Genomic DNA, 24856 nt, shown 5'->3' on the forward strand with positions numbered 1-24856 from the left:
ATGTATCTTAATATTAAAACATAATTAAATAATAAAAAATACTGTTATAATATTAAATAAGTAAATTATTTTTGTTAAAATATCTGTAGTATAAGAACCAGAAAAAGATCTTGACACATTAATATTTATCTTTTTTTTTCTATATAATAGTTTTTGGTTTCAGAAAATAGTGGTTCTTCTTTGATACTCTTTGGTAAAGAAGCACAAGGCGGTAGTTGTGGCTATTGCTCAGAATTGTTTGGTAAATTGATGTCATGGTCCTGCAAGAGCTGTTACATGTCGCCTTGTGCGCTCGGAACTGCACACCCCCCCCCCCCCCCCCCCCCCCCAAAATGAATTCTTTTAACGAGTTTCCAAATGGGTCTCTTCCTCGGAGTATATGGTCGGTAGACAATGGTAACTAGTGCTGATACCTCAAAAATATCAAATTATTGACCTATTTTATTGGATTTGTGTAGAAAATGATTAGCATTTATACCCTTGTGGTTGCTTATGATCGGCGGATCCCGCTAGGGCCTCGATGAAATCGGTTAAGTAACCCATGGTTCGTGCTTCGGCTTTCGTGTTGGGTCTCATATATGGGTCTCTCTCTCTCTCTCTCTCTCTCTCTCTCTCTCTCTCTCTCTCTCTCTCTCTCTCTCTCTCTCTCTCTCTCTCTCTCTCTCTCTCTCTCTCTCTCTCTTCCTTGTCTTATGTTTGTCAGAATAATTTTTCCGTGAATTGAGAGAGATTCTGGGACACACATGAACTGTTGTTGATGTCAAGAGATGGTTTCAATCATAGAACAATGGAAAATTGTAGATTTCAAATTGAATCAATGGGAACATATATGTGATATAGTTCCAAGTTTCGTTTATTTATGTTTCGAATCATTGTATAGTTGGAGACCTTAGTTTTGTTTAGGTCTGCCTATTTTGAAAAGGCTAGTGATTAAGCTGAGTTTTGTATCTCATTAATCAACTGGTTGATCATACTCTGCTTAATGCTTACTCGAATTTTCTTATTGATTCAACTTTGTTTTACTATTGCTACGTAACTATTTGCCTCTCTCTCTTTTCTTTTGAATTATAAGTTGTAATTAGATACTGGCAATAAGTGCACTAAGAGCATTGCCCCGCTGCTACATGTCCGGTTGCGTCTTCTCTTTTATCTGTGAGCATTTGATATTTCCGTCTTGGAGATTTTTTTTGGTTCGTAGTTGTATCTCTTATCTTTTTTTGATGTGATTTCATGACTTCATGAGTGAGATATTAACAAATTCTTTTTAACATATTGTAGATTAAGAAAAACTCTCAGATGAAGGTCGAAGCCAAGGCTCATCACTAAACATCAAATTCAAAATACAAAAATGAAGCCAAGTGAACGTGTTATCTCTGCAAATGTAGCTCTTCCTCGGTGACATCTTTTAGTTATTCTGTCTTTTTCATTTCTCGTAGAAGAACAAAACCTTGTCTGAGGAAAACAATAGCCATTCCTTGGGTTGACGTGGAAGCAGCGGATCGAGTTCGGGATTAAGATCAGGATTATCCTCAATAGCCACTGTTTGGGTCACTCTATGAGCTCTGTATTGGACAATCTTCCAAAACATAATAGTTTTGAAGAACTTCAAAATGAGTCCTCATCTTTGGGTTTCGTGATTGGTGAACACCATGCCTATGGAGAATAACGCGTCCGAAATCCCATAAACATCAAGTTTTCTATTAAATTTCCTGAGAGTTGTGAAATATCCGAGAAACATCATTACTCTCCATAGTTTCCTAAATATCCGCTGAGCCCAACAATGCCTCGACTTTGTCGTCTAAGAAACCCACTAATAAAGACATGAGCCACTGGAATCCGACCAATTGGATTCCATGGTTGTGTCGCCTTGGTGGCTCTTCTTGGTTTGCGTCGTAGACCAATGCGACATAGATCACCGGAGCTATTAATAACATAATAGACATGAAAACACATCCCAAGAATATAAACCAACGTGCTTTTGTTAACATGTAGATAAAAGAACTATCAAATTTGAAGACATGACAAATTATTACATTTTAAAGAATAGTATAGAAATATGTCTCAAATAGTATGGTACATGTATATAAAGCTACATTAAAGAATGTATACTATACTATTTTTTCATTGAATATAGTATATATGGTGAGTTCATCTTCTTCAATTCATTTTTTGACAGGCTGATACACATTCACTTGAATCGCCGTCATTATTCTTAACCACCATATAGAGATCATCTTCATCTCCTCTCTCTTTTTCGACACGGCGACACTATTACCGATCTGCCGTCGTTATTCTTCACCACTATATATGTAAAGCATCATGGATATAACCCTGATGCGGTAATCTCAATCTCATTTGCAAGATTCAAAAATGAAAACAGAGTATGAAAGCAAAAGCATGATTATGAAACTAAAAATCAATGAGTTAAGAGAAGGAGAAAAATAAATGAAAGAGTTGGTGTGTTTACTCATCGTATACGCCTTAAGAGTTGTCTCTTATTTACCACAATTGGTTGTCTTTCTTGTGAGAAGAAATTAATTCCAAAATAAATCTGGGAAGAAGACTTTCATCTTTTGCAAAGTCACCAAAATAAATTATATATAAAAATGTGTGTTTTTCAAAGGGCCACGAGTTATTTTTCAATATTATTATCATTAAATCAATTTATTTTTTTTCTTACAGGTTTCACCAGTTGCATATGAGGACAATATGGAATATTATATATATAAGAGGCAAGTTGTATAGGTGAGTTAGGGGTTTTAGATAGTGAATGAATTATAATTTGTTTGAAAGTTATATAGCCCAATTCTCCTTAATTTAATTAACAACGTGCTTTTGTTAACACGTAGAGAAATTAAAATTTAGCAGATGAATATTTATGATATTATTTTTTATTTTAAATCAGATAGTCGTGATTTTTTAGTTTGTCTTTTGGTGTTGTTTAGCTTGTATTAAATTAGTCTGCTATGAGTGTTCTTCGTAACTCCTGTAAATTGTTTTTGAAAATGGTGTTAATATTTAACATTTTATCCAAAAAAACAATTATAGTACGACAAACTTATAAATCTGGTGCTTACGAATCTACGATCCCAATAACTATAGTTGTTTCAGACAAGTGGTTTGCCACAGTTTCAGCGTTCATGTAACTGGTTTTTAAGTTTGGACCACGAGCACCGCCCACATTCAACTCAAGTGGGGTTTTTTTGGGTTACTTTTTACTCTATTTTTATCTCCTTTCTCTAGTTGAAGTTTTTAACTAGAATTAAAACATTTCTTAAAAATTTAACCAATTCACATCTATTGAGTAAAAATACCTTTTTTGCATCATCATAATATTTTCTACACCGTTACCATTTACCATATAATTACAAAGTTGCTAAAGATGTTAATAACATTTTCTCATTATTAACTTTTATCGATTCAAATCCTTTTTTAAAAAACTTAAGTTTCCATTGATTAGCTCCCAAAAAGGGTATTTTACAACAAGACATTACATCTCAAACTTGATTAAATTGGTACAACAATGCCTTGTAGTCGGGTTGTGTTTAGCAACCCCGGACCAGACATCAACTTCACCACTCAGCTTGTTAATCCATGTTTGGTGCTGTCGCAACCAATCTCGCCTTTTAAATGTAATGCTGCCAGTATGAAGGTCGCAATGGAGGAAGGGATTAATGACATACCTAGAAGCCATATCCCTCAGAAATTGGGTTTGCGGAGGAAGCAGTCCTGTCAAGTTGGGAGAGTACCTGCATAAAAGAAGGAAACATCCTGGCTTGCAACCATTAGACCGCGAAGCCACTGGGATGGATGAGCCCAAAATATGCCACCACCGATGGAAGACACTGATGACTCCGACGACCCGCAGAGCAGGACCAGCCTCCATACGTATTCTTACTCTAAGAACTAGAGTAAGTTCTTTTATTGAAAGCAGAACAAAGAAGTCTCCGACGGTAGAGAACGGAGCCAACACACCACTGAGCACCCATACTCGAAACCAAGACCAGAATATGCGCACATCCCGGTGGAGGAACACCACCATACAGGACCATGGGAGAGGGCGGCAAAGGACATAGGGATTGATGGAGAGCCGACGCCTGAGAGCCATTTCCCGAATGCCGGAACAGGACCATACCTCCAAACGTAACAAACGATTCAAATACTTGTTACAACAGGGACTTATTAACCTTTTTTGGACTTATTAGCCTAACAGACACTTTAACCACTGTATATCCATCATGGGGCTTGAACAACGTCTAACGTATGGCAAAATAGGTCAGCAGGATCTTCACATAATGGTTAAAGGAACAAACATAGACCAAACATCAGAGTCAAGAATGCTTGCGAGTTATTACTCCTTGGGGATTGCTAGATGTGAGAGTGTAATTAAGAAGGTGGATTAATAAGGGAAAAATAAAACAGATGCTATAATTATCAAAACACAAACGCCAATGATGACATGAAGTCATAACTGCTTCTTTAATTCAATATACATTGCTGGAGTTCCTACTGATCCTAACTGTCCGTTCTGTGTGTGACTAACGTCTTTGACTTCCCAAACATTATAGAGCATGCTATTACCGAATTAAAAGCTCGACTTGATGCGAAACCACTTAGTCAAAAAGAATGGATCATGGAAGCTATATCTTGAGATGTACATAAATATTTTTTTTTATATTCATCTCTGCAATCTGTACAAGTATCATTTGTGCTTTGTACAATTCAAATCTGTTAAAAAACCCCAAAACTTATAGCGTTTAATTTAGGATTTTGATTTCACAGCTCCGCCAAATAGATACAACCTGTCGGATCCAATCGACGGCAAAGCAAAAGTAAAAATCTGAATTAATCTGTCTTCATCAATTAGGACCCCAACAGCTCAAGTACATGACGGTCCTGAGAGACTCCTCAGCTTGCTTTGCCTTGTCACAATCCTTGCAGGAGGCAAGGGCGGTCGTGGACGAAGAAGAGAACCTGTTCGCCTGAGCAGCGGATCTCACGTTGTTTCGGATACGTTGATTCACCGATCGGATCATGTAATTCCACCTGCATAGTCCTAATTGGTCTTTCGAGGCCTCCACGGCTCCGATGGTTGCTGCCACTAACCATGCTTTGCTTCTTGAACTCATCTTTTCTCTTTCTTTTTCTTCTTTTGGGTCAAATTGGAGAAATAAGAGAAACTCTTGCTTTGTTTTTTGTTTGTAAAAAGGAGAATTGATTTGTGAAAGTTGTTGATGAAAGAAGATGAGATTCCATGGGTTCTATTTATATAATAGAGAGCACCAGAGGATAAGAGTTTTAGCCGCTTGTTAGTGTGCAAAACCAGACGCTGTCTCCCCTTGTTTTCCCCAAGTTTTTGTCTTGTTGGTTTGGTGAATTGCTAGTTATTACCATTGTGCCCATAGTCTCCTAAGAGATCCGCAAGTGTAGCTATGCGCACTTGGTTTTTATGTATTACATTTGTTGCTTGTGCTTTACCTGAAAAACAAATTCACTGATAACTCCTTCGATTGATTTCTTTTTTTTTTGAAACTAATCTATTTGAATGATTTTGTAAAACTAATCCTTCGCTTGATCTTTTTTAAACTAATCCTTCTATTGTTTTCAGTTTGTAACCAATCCTTCGATATGTCATTTGATTACACTATAAAAGATTCAATATTACAAAGATTTACGGTTTTTATCAAATATTTCCTAATGTAATCACATATTCGGCCGGAACACACAAAACCGTAAATCTGCTCGCGAAGAACAAAGGTCATCAGTTTTCGGCGTTTTCTCGAGTTGTGGCAAGGTAGAAGGAGTGCTTGCATAAAGGAGACTCGACTTTTAGGACTGAAAACTTTTGTCAGATTTAATCTTTTTAAAAAAAAAGATTCTGACGATTTTCTTACGACGACAGTTTGTGACGGCGTGATGAGCCTCATCTATGGATCTACCTTCTTCCAAGGCTGGGAGATCACTATCTTGTTCGGGAGTGACCACTCAACCTCGTCTAGGAAAGTCCTCGACGGTTTATGTTTGAAGAGGAGCTTGCATGTGTTCTCTGTCTTCGTGTGTCAGTGGGGGTCTTCTGACTATGGCGCGTGTAGTCTACTCGTCTGATGGGAGCAGCCTTCGTCTTTGAGCAAATGTTGTTTAGACGAATAGCTTCAACTTCTCTGTTTTTCTCCAGTCATAGTATTTCCATCTCAGTACAATCTAGGAGACAATGCATTGGTGATTAGAGTGTAGAAGGTTCTTAACATCCCTATGTATAAACGTGATTAAAAAATCCTCTGAAGAGTGATGGGAATACAAGAGGCTTGTTCACCTGTTTTCGGCGGCACACATTCAAGGTCTATAACTCAAGAAGTGGTTAAATGAGGTGTCATCTTTGGTGATGGTTTGTGGTGGATTTTAAAATCCTAACGTTGGATTGGGTATTTTGAACCAACTGATGGTTTGAATCCACACTCTTAAAGGTTGTGGACTAGGAGAATGGGTAATGCAATTTATGTCAAAGTCCAAATTTTCCTTCACTATGCTTTCCTCGGTTCCGTCTCTTTGTCTTAGTGTTCAGAGAAATTGACAGCCGATGGGAGATGATCTAATCTAGAATGCACCATGGTATAAGAGTTAGAGGTCCATGAAGCTTATTCCAATCTTGTGGTGACCATAACAACGTTTTGAAATGGTTATGCTCGCTTAGGTCTTGTGTCCCTCTCAGTTTTAGATCTTGTCTCTTGTAACAGTGTAGTTTAAGAGAAGATTCATTTATTCCAAGTATGGTTGAATGAAATAATCTCATTGGAGTCTTTGGTTTGAGTACACGTTAGGTTGATAAGGTAGTGTAGGTAGCCCTCAAGTTCACCTAGATGATACTACTTCGAGCTTGTATGTGTAGTCAATCCGTGATGTGTAGATGATCGTGTGTAAATAAATGTTGGGAAATATAAGTTGATGTTGAGCCAAATTTGACGTGAGGTTGGCAAGGCATAGAAGGCAGTAGGGGTTGGCTCTTAGGGTTTGTGGAGGAGTTCTCTTTTTTCAGTTTAGGTTTGGTCTTCTCTTAGAGAATGCGGCGCACAGTGAAAGAGTGACGACAGATCTGTGAGTCTGGGTTTCGTGAAGAGAAGCTTTTGTTTTAGGGTCACAGTCACGACCTCGGTGTCTTGGTATGACAGTTCCAACTAATCAACGGCATGTGAGCTTTAGAGGGTTCATATACTTCGTTGACGCGTTTTCTAGTGGCTTACCAAAATGTGTTATCGCTGCTAGCAACGGCGCATGAAGAAAGGAAGAGTGGTTCATAAGTGTGGTCGTCTATGTCCATCTCGTAACCGTTTGGGCAATCTTTATCCCCATTGATCTTCCTTACTAGGCATCAATTCCTGTTTCTAGTTGAAGTAGTGTTAGATATCTTTACTGGTGGTGAGCTTTTCGTTTGTTTGGTGTTAATTAGCCTCTGACTGTCACCAAAAAAAAATTTAGGTGAGGCAAAGGCTGTCCATCTTCCGGTTCTTGAGATGGTGAAAATGGCGAAGAGGATGATGTATTGAGGTGGTATGTGGGTTTTAATCTTATTTTGGTGACTTCATTTTGTTGAAGAACCACATCCCGTGGACGTTGGTGGATCATTTGATTAGTTGTGGTGCTGCTGCTTCTTTTTGTTCCTTTGTGAGGTCTTTAGAGATCTTCTAACTATTGGTGCACCACCTTTTCGAACCTGGTCTATTTTTTTTTCTTGATGCGAGGATAGGTGGACATGACGTTCATCAAAAGTATGGGCGACTTATTCCCCAATCTTCTTCACATATTTAAAAGTTTCAGATCCCAATATCGGTTACATGTTGGAGGAGTTGACTGGGAGCCAGCTACTCCAGGGGGAAGGTGAACCATGATGTTTCAAGAATCTTCGGTTTGAAACATTTGGAAATACGGGAAACTATGTTTATTTCACCTTTTCGGACTATGTATCCCTCAGTTGAAACGACAAACAACTTTTGGAGGAACTTTAGCTATTTGACGAATGTGTGGCTTAGATTTGTAAAGGGAAGTCATATAAGTTTTTAGTAAAACCGGTTATTTGGTTTGAATCAACATTGTAATTAGTACCAGAATCTCATTTCCAAACCGGTTAATGAATAAAAATATCTATTTAAAAGTAGAAGATAAAGATATAAGAAGATGATAAATGAAGAGAATATAATAAAGAGAGAAAGAACATGATTCATAGAAGGAAGAAAAATAATTGTATTTTGATTAGTTCTTTGGGAAATAAAAATGGCCAATGCCTTACATATAATGTTTTCAACTAAATCGATACTTAAAACATTAAACTGAAAAATAAGATCAACCAAGAAATCGATAAGTGAGAAACTGAATTGTATTTTACGTAACATAACAATTCTAATATTGTGCGCTTACATTTAACTTTTGGTCTTACGAATCTACGATCTGAATCGTCTTACCTTTATCAAGTCTTTAGATCTAAAGAAAGAGAACTATCAACTGATATATCATGAATAGCATGTTCTTTTTTTGATGGTTAGGAAGAGCTTCTAGTCATAGTTTTAATTAGTTGCAGTAAGTAGAGTGTAACAATGAATCATCAGTTTTGTAAATGATTTATGTCTAATTAAATCGATTAGATAGCCTTCTGAGGCATGACATTGTTACATACAAGTACGATGATAATGGTAACATTTATCTACGTAAGAAAAATTGGCCATATGCTTAAGCGGACAAAGCTTCCAGATTTTCTCAGCGACCTGATTTGGGTTTTGTTAAGAAAATCCACTGATATATATTTTAAAACTTGAACCCCAACAAATCAGAAACATGACTGTCCGGAGAATTTGTAACGACGGACTTCTTGAATATTTTCAATTTCATCAGAAAAAGCTCGAGTGGTTTTTCTACAGCAGAGATCCCCTATATATTAATTGAGAAACATTTAAAAAGTTATAACTTGTAGTTTGTATTAATTAAAAATTATCATACTGAATTTTCACGTAATTAGAATGCTAATTTGCTTACATGACGGCTTGGGTATCAATGAATAATTTTGTTAGTCCAAAATTAAATCGTTAGAGAATGTTATATTATATAGTATGTCTATTATGAACCATTCATTTATCAAACTGAAACATTATATATTTTTCCTTAAATAAAACCTACGGAATTACCTAATCTGATTAAGATACATATGGCAATTAATGATTTTAAATAATAAAGATTTGTTAACATTCTGTATATTTTCTATCATTTTGTTTAATTATTTATTATTAAAATAAATTACACAATTACTTTAATAATATAATAAGAACTTTGATTTTTTTTTTGTATATGGTGTATTTTGAATTTTTCAAAACGAGTATAAATTACTAAAACTATTAAAAGTCTCACATAAACTTTTGCGATCAAGGTTTAATTTTTTTCTATAATAAGATACAATGCTTATAAAATCATATGTATAAATAATATTATTTTAATAGGTTTTTATGTATACATCATATGAAAATACATACTTATATTTTGATATCTGCATTGACTATATATTGAAAAGTTAATATTTTAATTTTGAAATCTTAATTGTTATTTAAATGATTACAAATTATTGAAACCACTAAACATTCCAGATTAAAAAAAATCGTTGGTGTAAAATTTTGTTATACAAATATGCAAATATGCAAATAATAATAAAATCATATGAGTAGAAACCTCATTTAATAAATATCTATATTAAAATTATATTATATCTCTATGTTAATATCATTTAAATTTAATTAGATATCATATATGATATATAAGATTGATTGTTTTGATTTATTTATCCTAAATGATTGTGAATAAACAAGAGCGGTCGTTTGATTTATATAGGCACACCAATTTTATTACATAATAGTAACTGATTTCTTAGTAATTTAATATATAATTATTATTTTATTATTTCATAATATGCAGAAAAATATAAAATAATGAAAATAAAATATTTATTCTGCACAAGGCGTATATCTTAACCTGAGTATGTATCTTTTTAATAATTTTAAATCATATACATTTTCTAAATATCAGGCCAAAACAAAATAACGAAATAAGAATAAACTCAAAAATCAATATTTATATCGAGCAATAACCAAAATAAGAAAAATATTGAAGATAGATAAGATTGACAGGTGAACATAAACTTCTCATAACAATAATTAACTTTTAAATTGTTAAATCATGATTTAAAACGGAGCTGGCATAGTTTCATTGTAACGAAATAGTATGTCTGAGATTTTTCAGCCTAAACGTTAGGTTCTTATACGATAAGTGATTCTTTACTTAAAATATTTTTAAAAATGTGATCAGCTCATCAGTAAACAAAATTATGTAATTAACAAAAAATTTTAAAAAAAATTGTATAAGGGCCAAAAATATTAATCCGATCAAGAATATAAATTTTATTTTTCCAAACGATGTTTCTTAAATAATTTTCATATAAATTTATTCTGTGCAAGGTGAATGTTTTATCCTAGTTTATTTTATAAGTGTTGAAATATGTGTAGTCTTTGAAAGTTGGGACAAATAACCTATTTTTTAATTAAGTGTCGGACGTTCAGTGAGCATTTGGAACGATTGTAGATCTGGCTGAATGATGGTAAACTGATCATGACGATTGTAGATCTGGCTGAATGATGGTAAACTGATCATGAAATGATCGGTAAACTGATCATCGAATAATCTTATATACGGATTTGTGTGGTCTCATTTCTAAAAAAATAAAAAACAAATGAGTCTTAGGGAAAGAAACAAAGAGAAAACAGTTCTAAAAAGAGAAGTTCAAGCAGAAGAAACAAACGAGTTATTCAAATCTTATCAAAATAAAATGACCTAGAATTAAAAATCCATTGATGTTAATGTTACTATAATTTATCTTGTGTGACATATGTCTTTAAACTTCCCGAGCAAGTTATTACCGAATGTAAAGCTTGGCTTGACGGGAAACCTCTTAGAAATTCAATTTAGGAAGAGCATATAGTCAAGCTCGATATCAACAACAGTGGAAAAGTATGATGTGTTAAACGAATGGATCATAGAAAGCTCTATATTTTCCAGTAACATGCAGGATTTACATTAACTCTTATAATCATCCCTGAATTCTGTACAAGTATCATTTTGCCTTATACAGTTCGAATCCGTTATTTGATTGCATCCCGAAAGAACCCATCAAAACCCCAAAAACTCATAGCGTCTATTTAGGATTTTGATTTCATAGCTCCCGCCACATAGATACAACCTGTCGGATCCAATCGACCGCAAAGCAAAAGTAAAAATCTGAATTAATCTGTCTTCATCAATTAGGACCCCAACAGCTCAAGTACATGACGGTCCTGAGAGACTCCTCAGCTTGCTTTGCCTTGTCACAATCCTTGCAGGAGGCAAGGGCGGTCGTGGACGAAGAAGAGAACCTGTTCGCCTGAGCAGCGGATCTCACGTTGTTTCGGATACGTTGATTCACCGATCGGATCATGTAATTCCACCTGCATAGTCCTAATTGGTCTTTCGAGGCCTCCACGGCTCCGATGGTTGCTGCCACTAACCATGCTTTGCTTCTTGAACTCATCTTTTCTCTTTCTTTTTCTTCTTTTGGGTCAAATTGGAGAAATAAGAGAAACTCTTGCTTTGTCTTTTGTTTGTAAAAAGGAGAATTGATTTGTGAAAGTTGCTGATGAAAGAAGATGAGATCCCATGGGTTCTATTTATATAATAGAGAGCACCAGAGGATAAGAGTTTTAGCCGCTTGTTAGTGTGCAAAACCAGACGCTGGCTCCCCCTGGTTTTCCCCAAGTTTTTGTCTTGTTGGTTTGGTGAATTGGCTAGTTATTACCATTGTGCCCACCTGTTGACACATATGCAGCTAGCCGCAATAGGTTTTGCTTACTATATTGGCACTCGTGCCCATATAAACAAAAAGTTTGTAATATCTCCTCGACTCCTCCGATTGATTCTCCTTTTTAGGCTAATCATTCGTTGGTTTGTAAATATCAGGTTTTTTTTCACACGTCATGTCTTTAATTAATATCAACAGTTAGACCATGATTAACCTCAATTTATTAAATAAAGTTTTGATCTTCGACTAAAAAACGATTCTTAATTTTTAACCAAAAAAAACTAAAAATTCTCTTTTAAATAAGAGATATAAACGATGTTTCTTAACTGAAAAGTGTAAAGAGAAAAAAGTATAAGAGATATCTCAAACTTTTTTTTTTTTGAAACACTTAAAAGATATCTTAAATATTTATTGGTTTTCCTAAGATTTTGTCTTGTTGGTTCGGTGAATTGTGCCCCACCTGTTAACAAATTGGATAAGAACTAATATTGTATTCTAAGAGATCGGAGATGGCCGGAAGTGCAGGTAGGCGCAGTGCCGATCCTGGGTTAAAGCGGGTAAAACTCATGTTTTAGGCGTCAAATTATGTTATACTCCCTCTGTTTCTTATTACTTGATGTTTTACTCAAATGCACAAATATTAAGAAAAACTACTTTTTATCAAAATCATCGCTAAATTATAATATAAAATTAGTTTATTTAATTATAAATAAAAACTAAAAAAATCCAATTGGTTACACAGTTTTTAATAAAGTTAAAGTTACATAGATTTGTGCAAACTTCATCTATTATAAAACAACAAAACTTCTCTAAAACATCAAGTATATTGAAACGGAAGGAGTATATTTTAGGGGCAGCATGATTATAAAAGTTTGATGTGGTACAGTGGTTCAAATTTTTACTTGTGAGTTACCTGTTGTTGGGTTTTATAGCATCTTCAATATATAACTTCAATTTTTCCTCTAAAATGAAGTAAATTTCATTATGAAGTGAGATATGAAGTTAGGTTGGAGCATTCCTTACTCCATATTCACTTTTACTTTATTTTAGTGAAAAAAATGGAGTAACTCTATTATAGAGTAACACCATTAAAGCAAAAGTTACACTATAATAAAGTTACTCTATTTTTGTGTAAATTATAGAAGAAAAAATAGGAAAAAATAGAGTTTCATTGGAAATGGTCTTAAGCGCCAAAACATGTGGGATCTGTTGGGATTGTGAAATCCCGTGTCCAACTCTATATTATCCGATTAGTACGATATTGTCCACTTTGGGCCTAATTGGCAAGCCCGCATGGATTTACTTTTGGTTTCCATCCCAAAAGGCCTCATACTATTAGAGTTGGACATCTCTTTATATATTAGACACTCCTTGTCTAATTATCCAATGTGGGACTTGGATTGACATCTCTCATTCTCCCCCTCAAGCTAAGGACCACACACCTTGTGCCCTTTTTCCTCTAGCGAATCATCTCGGTGCCTTGTCGCATCTTCGACATTCGACACCCTTAGTCGCAAGGTTACTTTGAGTTGCTGTTGCTTTGAGGATGCTCTTCCCACAATTCCAGGATCTTCTGACTAATCTCTGCCGAACCTCCCTTTCCATCTTGAAGGGTCCCATTCCTACTCGAAGGGTATTTTGGTCTTCTTGCAGATATTCGTCAACCGCTCTGATACCAATTCAGATCTCTTAGAAACACAAAGAGTTATAAGAACAACTTTTCTTATTAGCTTTAGAAACTACTCAAAACTAAAGCTCTCAATATGTTTCACTTAGATCATATGGAACACCTCTCCATTAGACCTATATTTATATGAAAGACAATTCCCTTTAACATGTGGGATATGGAAAACACAAACCTAACCTAAATAGAAACTTCCTTTTCCTATTTCTAGGTTTCCTTATTGTGTTTATCTTAACATATTAAACATCTAATAATATGTTAAGTTTCCACAAGCTTGGAATTATCCAACATTCACCCCCTTAATTCCAACTTGAATTAGGGAGATCAATTTCTTGAACTCCGATTAAGCTCCTCATTTGCTTGAACTCAATCATCAAGTAATCATCCTCCAGCACACCATGGTGTGCGAATCCACCCATTGGATTCACATCTTTCTCAAGGTTAGACCGGATGCTCTCCTTGCTTCCGTACCGCTCCTTCTTAGAATCGGCCCAGTTCTTGTAGAACCTTCTCATGACCTCTTCACTTAAGTTGCGATGAGTCTTGTGGCTGAAGCTCACTGCGATGATAACTCTGGTCACATCCGCCATCTTGCGTACGTGAACTCTGGGAAGGATGTCGGCCTTCTGCTCAACACCCAACTGATTTATCTCTGGTTCATCTTCAGCCTTTAAGAACCTTGATTCCATTGGTACGTGCGTTGTGTCACACGCTTCCACCTTTGTGTTACACACTCCTCCGTGAGTCGTGTTGCACACTTCTACGTGAGTCGTGTTACACACTTCCATCTTTGTGTCACACAGGATTCCTTGAGTCGTGTTGCACACTCCTACGTGAGTCGTGTTACACACTCCCATCTTTGTGTCACACAGGATTCCTTGAGCATACCTCTCTTGCTTTATTCAGATTCCGTCTGCTCCTTGAATCACCTCTATGCCAAGGTAGTACGTTAGCTTACCTAGATCTAACATCTCGAACTTCTTAGACATCTCCTCCTTGAATTGCCTAATCACCTTAAGTGAAGTTCCTGTCACAAATAGATCATCAACGTAGATGGCAATGATCAAGACGTCTCCTCCTTCAGTCTTGCAGTACACTGATGGTTCCTTTGTGCACTTCTCAAATCTCATCTCTTTAAGAACCTGATCAAGTTTCACACTCCATGCTCTGGGTGCCTGGCGTAACATATGCAACGTCTTGTGTAACACACAAACTCGATCCTCTTCTCCTTTCTTCTCAGAACCAGTTGGTCTATCTACAAGCTCCCATATCTTGTTTCTTGTGATAGACTCCAACTCGTCTTCCATAGTTTCAACCCAATCTTCTTCATAAGATAGGTTAAACTCATCTGAGGCAATCTCACCTCCTCTATCGGTGCATCCTAGATTGAACACATCTGAGGCAACCTCTCCTCCTCTATCGGTGCAACCTAGATTGAACATAGCTGAGGCAAACTCTCCTCCTCTATCGGTGTGAAATCTTTTGAACCGATAGAATGCCTCACGATTATCTGCTGGCGTTGGTGGTGCGATTCGTCCACACAAATCTCCAAGCAATAATCTCAATGGCTTTGATGTACAAACCATGGCCTTAGTCAGGAATGTATCTCTGATTTGCTTCCCTGCAAAACATGTGTCACACACGCCTTCTTCGTGTGTTACACTCGGGAATGAGTGTCTCATTTGCTTCTCTGCGAGACATGCGTCACACACGCCTTCTTCGTGTGTTACACTCTGCATTCCTAAGACCATCTCCTTCCTTACCATGTTGTTCATCACTCCATAGCATATATGTCCTTGTCGAGCATGCCACCTCCATGTAGCATCTACGTCCCTGACATGTAAACTCTCCGAGTAGCTTATCTCCATAGGGGTCTTGTAGAGACGGTTTGGAGATCTTGTCACATGAACTAGCAACCTTCCATGCGAATCTGTGAGCGTTAAGTAGACATCTTTCATGTTAACCTCACATCCGTTCTCTGTTGCTTTCCCAAGACTCAATATATTGTGCTTCAGATCAGGTATGTAGTATATGTCCTTGAGTGCCTTCTTCTCTCCAGTCTTGCACACAAAGGTAACCACACCCTTTCCTACAATGTCAACACACGATCCATCACCAAACTTCACTTTCCCTTTGGTGTTGAGATTCAAACTCGAAAAGAACTCCTTATTCCCTGTCATGTGATTGCTCGCTCCATTATCCAAATACCAGACACTTGCATCGCCTTTGTTGATATCAAGATTCTTCGGAATCACCTTATCTTCGTTCAAAAACACCACCTCGTGTACATAGAGTGCATCAGCCTCTTCTGTCTCGTTTAGGTTGGTTTCTTGATTCTTTTCTGTCTTTTCGGGACAGACAGTTGCGTAGTGACCAGGCTTGTCACATCTCCAACATATCAGCTTTGAACGATTCTTCTTCGAGTTGTTATCTTCGGTGTGTGACGCACGGTTTTGGTTGTGTGACCTACCTCGACCTCTGCCTCTACCGTTCCTTCCTCTTCCTCTACCACTGGAATTCTCATAGTCCCTCTGACTATGCTCTTCATTGTTCGAAAACATCAGCTTCCCTTGGTCTTCTTTCTGAGTTTCTTCTCCTACACGCTCCTCGTATGCTTTAAGCCTTCCAACTATGTCTTCAAACCCCGTCGAGTTGAGATCTAGGACTTGCTCAAGTGATGCTACGATCTGGATATACTTGTGTCTCGGAAGACCCTTCAAGAACTTCTTGACCATCTTGGATTCTTCTATGTTTTCTCCCAACGAGGTTGCTTTGGATGATAGGCCCGATATCTTCCCCGCGAAGTCATCGACCGTATCTGCATCATCCATCTTCAACCTATCAAACTCTGTCATCAACGTCTGAAGTCTCGCCTCCCTTACACGATCAGCTCCTAGGTGTCGCGACTTGATGGCGTTCCAGATCTCTTTTGATGCGGTTTGTTCTCCCACCTGGAGAATCAAAGTCTCTGGAACAGATTGAAACAAAAGAGCTATCGCAACATCGTTCTTCTTTTGATCATCTGAACCGGGTTCGATTGTGTCCCACACTTCATGAACACGTAGTAGAACCTTCATCCTCATCGACCAAACTGTGTAGTTTGTCGATGACAACATCGGACATTGGATGGATGTAGATCCAAAGTCCTTCGTGCGTGGAGCCCTAGTCACTTCAGCCATCTTGCCGTCGCGATCTCTTGTTCACAAGCACCAGGATCTTAAGCTACAACTTAAGCTTAGATCGAGTCTCCAACCTGAGGCTCTGATACCAATTGTTGGGATTGTGAAATCCCGTGTCCAACTCTATATTATCCGATTAGTACGATATTGTCCACTTTGGGCCTAATTGGCAAGCCCGCATGGATTTACTTTTGGTTTCCATCCCAAAAGGCCTCATACTATTAGAGTTGGACATCTCTTTATATATTAGACACTCCTTGTCTAATTATCCAATGTGGGACTTGGATTGACATGTGGGATCAGGCTTGGATAAGCGCAATGATTTTTGCTAACTATATTGACATTCGTGCCTACATAAACAAAAACTTTGTAATATCTCCTCGACTTTTCCGATTGATTCTCTTTTTAGGCTAATCCTTCGTTGGTTTGAAAATATCAGGTTTTTTTTTTCATAGGTCATGTCTTTAATTAGTATCAACCCTTATATCTCTTGTTTGTTGCGTTGACTTTGACTTTTCGGATTATAACACAAGCCATTGTATTTTCAGCTTATTGGATTACAAACAGTCGCATATATCTGAAGAAATCTAAACCTCAACGAAACTGTTACACTACACAATTCTTTTATAAATAACCAAAAAGATTCGACGTATCACTTTACTTTGGTATTTTATTTTCACTTTGTTTATATTATTCAACTTTTCGTGTATCTATCAGTTAAATCATGGTAAAATTAAACATGTGATGGTAGTCTAATGGCAATCTCTTTGGAGTTTAGCGTATATCAGTGTTGAGTTTGATTTTTTTTTAGAACTAAATTATCATCATTTAGAAAGTTTGGGTTTGGACTTCGGCCTAAGTAGTTTATATGGTGGATCGTAACAGATGATCGGTTCACCTCCTGACATTAGTCGGAATGTATTTCAAACTTGGATCAGGCAGATAATAAGTCTACTCTGTAGCACTAAATGCATTCTTCCCGAAGCTGACCAGATCAGCCGATAGAGTTTATAAAAAAAAAATCATTGTAAAATTGAGCTTTCTAAAAACTGATATATTTTAATATATACAGTAAAAACTTTATAAACTAATACTCCATAAATTAATAAACACCATAAATTAATTTATTAGAATAAAAATAAATTTATCATTTGTTATTTTTAATAAGTTAATCAACGTCCAGATTCATTAAATAAACTCATCTTTATGGATCATTTGATTGTTTTTCATTTTAAAACTCATTTAAACAAATCATTTGAATAATTTTCATTTTGACACAAAATAATCATTAATTCTAATTTGCAAATGATTAATCTGGATAGACAAACGAACATGTCGTGATTACAACGGAACTTAAAACAGACAAAACTGCTTCTAAAAGCTGAAGTGGTAAAAAGAAAATCAGATGTTTTAGGTATTGCCGTTTTAGGTATTGATAACAGCTGAAGTTATATTTTTGCCATGTTCATATTACTCTTTATTTAATATTGGTTAATAGAAAGGACAAATAGAATTGGGGGAAGAAGTGGGTTTGTGGTATCATGGGTTGGCATGATTTCAGTGTTCCTGCAACCGGTTTTGGAGTTTGGACCATAAGTATCGCTCAACTCAAGTGGCTTCTTTCCTTTTTTTTTTTCTTTGCTGTTTATTATATCATCATGATCATCCTACTAAACGTTTGCTCAAAAAAAAAAAGCATCCTACTAAACAATCACCGCTTGCCATTCTAATTACCATGTTACCAAGGAATATTAAAAAGCATTTTCTTAGTATTAACTTTACACTAATTCAATCGTCGGTACAACACTTAAACAATATGTCACAGTATAATAGAGTTTAGGTATATAATTCATTTTGAACCAAAAAAGGGTACATAATTCATAAAAGAGGTCTTCTTATCTATTCTGTCAATCACTATATTTCCATCTCTGGGTTTGAATACGGACTAATACTTGGAAAAGTAGGTAAGCAGGAATATTCACATCTTGGCTCAACGGTACAAGCATAGGCCAACGAATCACCATTGTATAGAATACGAGTTATTAGTCCTCGCGGTAACAGAGGCTGCAATTCTCATAAATACCGTTGAATCAAACGCCAATTAATAACATGTACTGCCCAACTGTTCCTTCAATATTTTCTTTTGTCCAAAAATATAGGGTTCGTACTCATTGTGTTATAAATCAGATGTTATTTCCTCATGCCGTGAAAAATCAATGACCTAGAATTAAAACCCATTGATGCTAATGCTACTGTAATTTAGCTTGTGTGTGACAAATGTCTTTAGCTTCCCAAAACATTATATCGCTCATGTTAATACCGAAATTTAAAGCTTGGCTTGATGCGAAACCACTCAGATATCTAATTCCAAGAAGAGCATGTAGTCAAGTTTGATAGCAAAACAGTGGACAAGGTTCATCAGTTCATGTTTCAAACAAATGGATCATGGAATTGGAAGCTTATATCTTGAGATGTAGCATGATCATAAAATGTTATATTCATCTACACTTTGTACAATTACCATTTTTGCCTCTACAATTTAATCATGTGCATTCGAAAACAACCCATCAAAACGCCAAAACTCCGTAGTTTCCTCCGATCTAGAGTTCTTGGGCTTTCGATTGTAAACTCCGCAACATAGATAAAACCTGTCGGATCCAATCTTTGATCCATCGTCATCAATTAGGACCCCAACAGCTCAAGTACATGACTGTCCTGAGAGACTCCTCAGCTTGCTTGGCCTTGTCACCATCTTTACCGGAAGACACGACGGTGGTGGACGAAGAAGAGAACCTGTTCGCCTGAGTAGCAGATCTCACATTATTTCGGATACGTTGATTCACCGATCGGATCATGTAATTCCACCTGCATAGACCTAATTGGTCTTTGGAAGCCTCCACAGCTCCAATGGTTGCTGCCACTAACCATGCTTTGCTCCTTGAACTCATCTTTTCTTTTCTTTTTAATTAATTGCAAATATCTATCAGAGAAACGCTTGCTTTGCTTTTTTGTTTGTAAAATGGAAAATTGCTTTGTGAGAATTGTCTATGAAGAAGATGAGATTCGATGAGTTCTATTTATATAATAATAGAGAAGAAGAGGATAAGATTTTTAGCAGTTTGTTAGAGTGCAAAACCAGATGCTGTCTCCCCCTGGTTTCCCCCCAAGTTTTTGTCGTCTGGGTTTGGTGAACTGGCTTGTTTACCAATGTGCCCACCTGTTAACAAATTGGATAAGGGCTATTTTAAGAGATCCCGGATAGCACTATGCGCACTTGGTTTTGGTTACTATAACTGGCGCTTGTGCCAACCTAAACCATTTTTTTTCCTTGTAATATCTCCTCCGATTGATTATTTTAAACTAATCCCTCGATTAGTTTGTAACGACAATATCAGGTTTTGTTTTGAAATTTGTCATAGTATAATCAATTCATGTCTTTATCTGACTATTCGTGTATCTGGCTTTCTACAATCTATTTTGAGAAATTGCTACCCATATACACAAATAACTTGCATATTTGCACGGATGGAATTTTAACTTTTCAAATGATGTGTATTTTTTTAATGTCCATTCTATCCCTATGTCTCTTGCATTGCAACCTAAGATATAATACATTTGCATATCATTATATTGCATTATCTCGATTTGATACAAATAACAAACATTAACTGATCAAAATAGCCGGTAAATATAAATTAAATACCAGTTAAGTTGTTTAGTATACGAATAAATCAGAATATAATAATGCTAATTAAATCAAGAAAAATAATTACAAAAATATGCAAAATAGCAGGGACTAGTTTTGCAAAAACAACAAAAATGGATCCATGCCGTGAACTTGCATCGATCGAATTGAGAAGATCCAACCGCTTGATTCATCATGCTCGAACCGCATCACCCGATCCAGCCCAAGATGTACAAACTGATCGCTTACTGAAGAGCGTTCTACTCGATCCAATCCTCTCGGCCTAAGCCTCATCTCGTGCGCCCACGATCGAACGATGGAGATGTGACGGCAGCGAGAAAATAATACGTGGACACGGTACCACAATGGTGCGGCGGAGATGTGGTCACAAGGGTGAGATGGAGACATGCGAAAAGATAAACTGATCATAAGAACACCAGTGATCGGAAGAAACGAGACGGAATAACTGCAAAGAGGTGAAGACATTACATGTAAGTAAATATAAGTATTTTTCCGTTTATAAAAATATCTTCTCAATTTATACATACATCATTACGTGTATATATATATATATATAATATGTTGTTCTTTATATAAATATTTATACTACCTAACTAAAGAAAGGGGCAAATGGTAAAATACTTCCAGATAAAATCTTTGACAACCATGTTTTCTAGTGCTTTTCCATTTTTGCAAATTTTTCGGTTATTGTATATTTTTCTTGCAAATGGCTCATTATTATTATTATAAAGAAGATCTACTCTCTTCTGTGAGACTGTCACTTCAGAAAATAGGTCTCTCTCAGTGCGCCATGTATCTATTCCTAATCGAGTTCTACTTTTTTCGTTGATTATTTTGGGTTTATTGGGCTGTCTATTTCTTATTCAGAGTGTTATCAATCCAGCCCAATAGATAAAGACATAATTCTTAGACATAGGAAATTAGGGTTTCCTCGTTTTCTTCGTTCAATCACTTGCTGAACCAACAATGGAGATTCGGCATTCCGAGTTTGACGAATTGTCGTGAGGAGAATCTGTATGGTGCGTCGTTTGCGTTGAATTGTCTTCAGTTCGTCTCCTGTGAGACGTTACATGATCTCTTGATTCATGGTATTTAAAAAACTTCTTAACTCAATCGACACAAATCAAGCACAACTATTCTTTCAATGATAGTTGTAGATAGTGGTCTTTCACTTATAAAAAGGTAATCATGCATCCCTTAGACATCACACCCTCATTTGGTGATAATCCAAAGAACTTATTTGCAGAAAAATGGCTAACACATCTGTTCTTCTTGGTTATTTGTAGGCCGGACGCTATTGTTCCACCGTGGAGGTGTGGCTGCTGACATTCTGGGTAGCCAGGAAAATCAGACACGGTGGTGAATTGATGGAGGTGGACATGCTTCTACTTGATGCGAAGATTATTTCAATATTTAATCTTATAATTATAGTATTTTTTCACTATTCCAACGTCCACATTTATCAGTATAAAACTATAGAATTTAGATTGTCATTGAATCTGAATGGTAGATTATGAAATCGTTTGTTTATGCTAAATGTTTTATGAAACTTTTTGTTGATGTTGAATGTTTTTATAATCTTTAATCTCATGATCATAGTTGTCATGAACTATTCAGTGTTAACATTCATAAGCTTCAAACTTTTTCCCAGATCTTTATTGAATCTCTTTGAATTGGAAAATTTGAATTTATTTTGTAATTACCTTTAGTTCAGGCTCTGTTTTCTTAAATGATTGTTTTTCAAATGTTTTTCTTTCATTCTACATGATGAAAAGAAGCATATAACTGGCAGTTTGTGTGACATGCTCTTCATAGCAACGTCGCATTCCCCAACGAAATCACCTTTTTTCTCACAAGACGTTAAGGTGAACATCAGACATGAGCTAAGGTTCATAATTCAAATGAAACAAAACTTTCTCATCATTTTTTACTTCTTAGTGGATGAGTATTAAGTCAGCTGATAAGTTTGATTTTATACTTGCAACTTTTAAGATCTCCCCAATCTATTTTTTGATGTTCTTGGAACTGCTTTCAGTGATGGTATGGAGGGCTACTTGACTCCATGTTCAAAAGAGACTGACATGCCTATATTCAGGTCCCCAATGGAGGGTCTGGATGACATCTTGGCCAACTAAGTCATGTGAGATCACGGACCTAGATCAGAGGTTTCTTCTAACTCTTAATGCTTCAGTTATCTTTCTCAGTCTGCCTCGCTTTTCTTCTTCTCCTGCCATCAGCTGCTCTTCCTTTTCATCTTCCTCCCTTGACATTCTCCATATTTATTCTGATTGAGTTTGCCATCTCTGGCAACCATGCAACGACATAGATGCCGAAATTATGATTTGGCTTTCTAGGCGAAGAAGATTTCATTTCTGGTGTTTGGTATGAGAGGAAACACTATGGAAAGAATATACTCAATTTCTCGAATGATACTTAAGATAGAAGAAATACAACATCTAATAGTGCTTGAAGATCATAAAACTCTGGAGAAGATACTATTTCTTATGTTTATATTTAATTTTTGCTGACATTATATGTTAGGCCATGTACAATGGTTTCAACACCCTCTTCACTTTCAACACCCTTATTTTCTCCTTTTAACATTCCACATCATCTTCACTTTCTTCCACCTCATTTATTCAACACCCACTTCATTTTAAGCATCTACAATGGTTTGTTTTAAAATTATCAACACCCTACCCCACAACTTTTTATTCAGATTATTTTGTTTTTTTAGAATATAATAATTACATATTAATAATTAATTTAAAACTAAAATAACATAACCTTTAGTAATATTTATTTTAAATTATTATATTTATCTGTCTTTTAAATCATACAAAATAAATGTTAATAAAATAATTAAAATTAAGAATAATTACTAAAATAGTTGATTATTATGAAAAATGATGTTTTTTTTTCTACGTCGAAATGAGATGAGAGTGGTCTCTATTTATAGAGAAAAAAAAATCTTGAATTTTAATATAATTTTTATTTTTTTTTCAAAAAAGTTTTATTATATAAAAATTGCGTTTGAATTATTGGGTGAGAAAAAAAATCAAAAGTAATCTGCACAGTCAATCAGAAGACAGTATTTAAATCTTATCCAGATTTAAAAAAAAAAAAGGAAATCGTGATATTCCGTGCGCGTGTACACACGCTCCAAATGTTTTAGCCAACCATTTTGTGACACGTGGCAAAGCGGACCCCAATTTTATTTTTTTTCAGTTGTTGAAACTTTACAACAGATGAGTATACCACGTAGATAACAACATTTCTTCAACATCCTCATTGCATCACTTTCAACAGTTGATAAAGTGTTTTAACACCCCCATTATGGATGGTCTTACACGGAAACTTGTTTAGATCGATCTATTGAACAATTACTTTATACAGTAATAAAATAGTTCAATTATACGCTAAAAAAGGGGTTCAATTACACCAAACTTTGTAAGTGAAGTCTTATTATTATTCCCATATCAAATATCAGAACATATATTATTACCTTATACCCAACTTAAATAGTTTAAAAAAATTGAAATTGAATAGTATATTCCAGATACTATTAAAAAAATCTGATTCAATTATATAAAAATAAAAATCACTCATTTGTTAATAAATTCAGAAAATGGTCATTTATGCACTTTATGGTATATTTGAATTGGCAAAATTGTAAATTTAGAAAAGCTATTTACCAAAAACTAAAATGAATGTGAACGTTGAATATTTTCTTGAAAATTTATAGACATCAGCCAAATTGAATTCTTAAAACAGACTATATTCTCACGTAAGAAAAAGGTCACGAGAACACATCAGAGAAGTCTGTAAATCTACAAATTCACTACTTATTACATGTATCTGTTTTACTAATTTCATAAAACATAAAGAATGGTATTTTTTTAGAAAAGCATATAATAGTAATGAGTATAACTAACTAACTTGACACAAGCATATAAACAGAAACAAAAGTAGATAACTTAAAATAAAAAAAACTTATGAAACATATACACAGTCAACTTATAGTAGAACATAGCCCAGTTAAAGTCATATAAAATATCGATTCTTATAAGTATTACAATGAAATTTAGGTTGCATATCATCACCTCAAAATATTTAACCGTAAAATATAAAATATCAACAAAAATAATCATGAAAATAATGATTGATATATAATATATAACCAATATTTTTAAATAAAAATATAATAAATGTTAAATAATATATATGAATTCTCTGTGCTACTCATAATAAAGCTTATTATAGTTAAGGTTCACTCTCATAATAGTAAAAATCAATAGATTTTTTTTAAAGTATATTTACAGCAAATTCAAAAACAAAATTTATAAGAAAGAAATAATCTATATTTTATGTGCAGAATCTCACTCATAATTCCAAATAATTTTGTTTGTTTATTATTATAATTAAAA

The 24856-nt window shown here is 35.3% G+C and overlaps 3 protein-coding genes across 3 annotated transcripts; all 3 read right to left on the reverse strand.

Moving 5' to 3' along the window:
- Positions 1 to 4655: 4655 nt before the first annotated feature.
- LOC111200401 lies at positions 4656 to 5252 on the reverse strand. The gene has a single exon (XM_022691496.2). The coding sequence runs from the start codon at positions 5127 to 5129 to the stop codon at positions 4860 to 4862; it is 270 nt and encodes an 89-aa protein (XP_022547217.1). The 5' UTR covers positions 5130 to 5252; the 3' UTR covers positions 4656 to 4859.
- Positions 5253 to 11060: 5808 nt separating this feature from the next.
- LOC106421099 lies at positions 11061 to 11725 on the reverse strand. The gene has a single exon (XM_013861944.3). The coding sequence runs from the start codon at positions 11591 to 11593 to the stop codon at positions 11324 to 11326; it is 270 nt and encodes an 89-aa protein (XP_013717398.1). The 5' UTR covers positions 11594 to 11725; the 3' UTR covers positions 11061 to 11323.
- Positions 11726 to 19202: 7477 nt separating this feature from the next.
- BNAA09G23730D lies at positions 19203 to 19931 on the reverse strand. The gene has a single exon (XM_013861870.2). It carries the CDS (start codon positions 19669 to 19671, stop codon positions 19402 to 19404), a length of 270 nt encoding a protein of 89 aa, XP_013717324.1. The 5' UTR covers positions 19672 to 19931; the 3' UTR covers positions 19203 to 19401.
- Between the last annotated feature and the right edge of the window lie 4925 nt (positions 19932 to 24856).

The sequence above is a fragment of the Brassica napus genome, chromosome A9 (assembly GCF_020379485.1).
Source record: "Brassica napus cultivar Da-Ae chromosome A9, Da-Ae, whole genome shotgun sequence".
NCBI lineage: Eukaryota > Viridiplantae > Streptophyta > Magnoliopsida > Brassicales > Brassicaceae > Brassica > Brassica napus.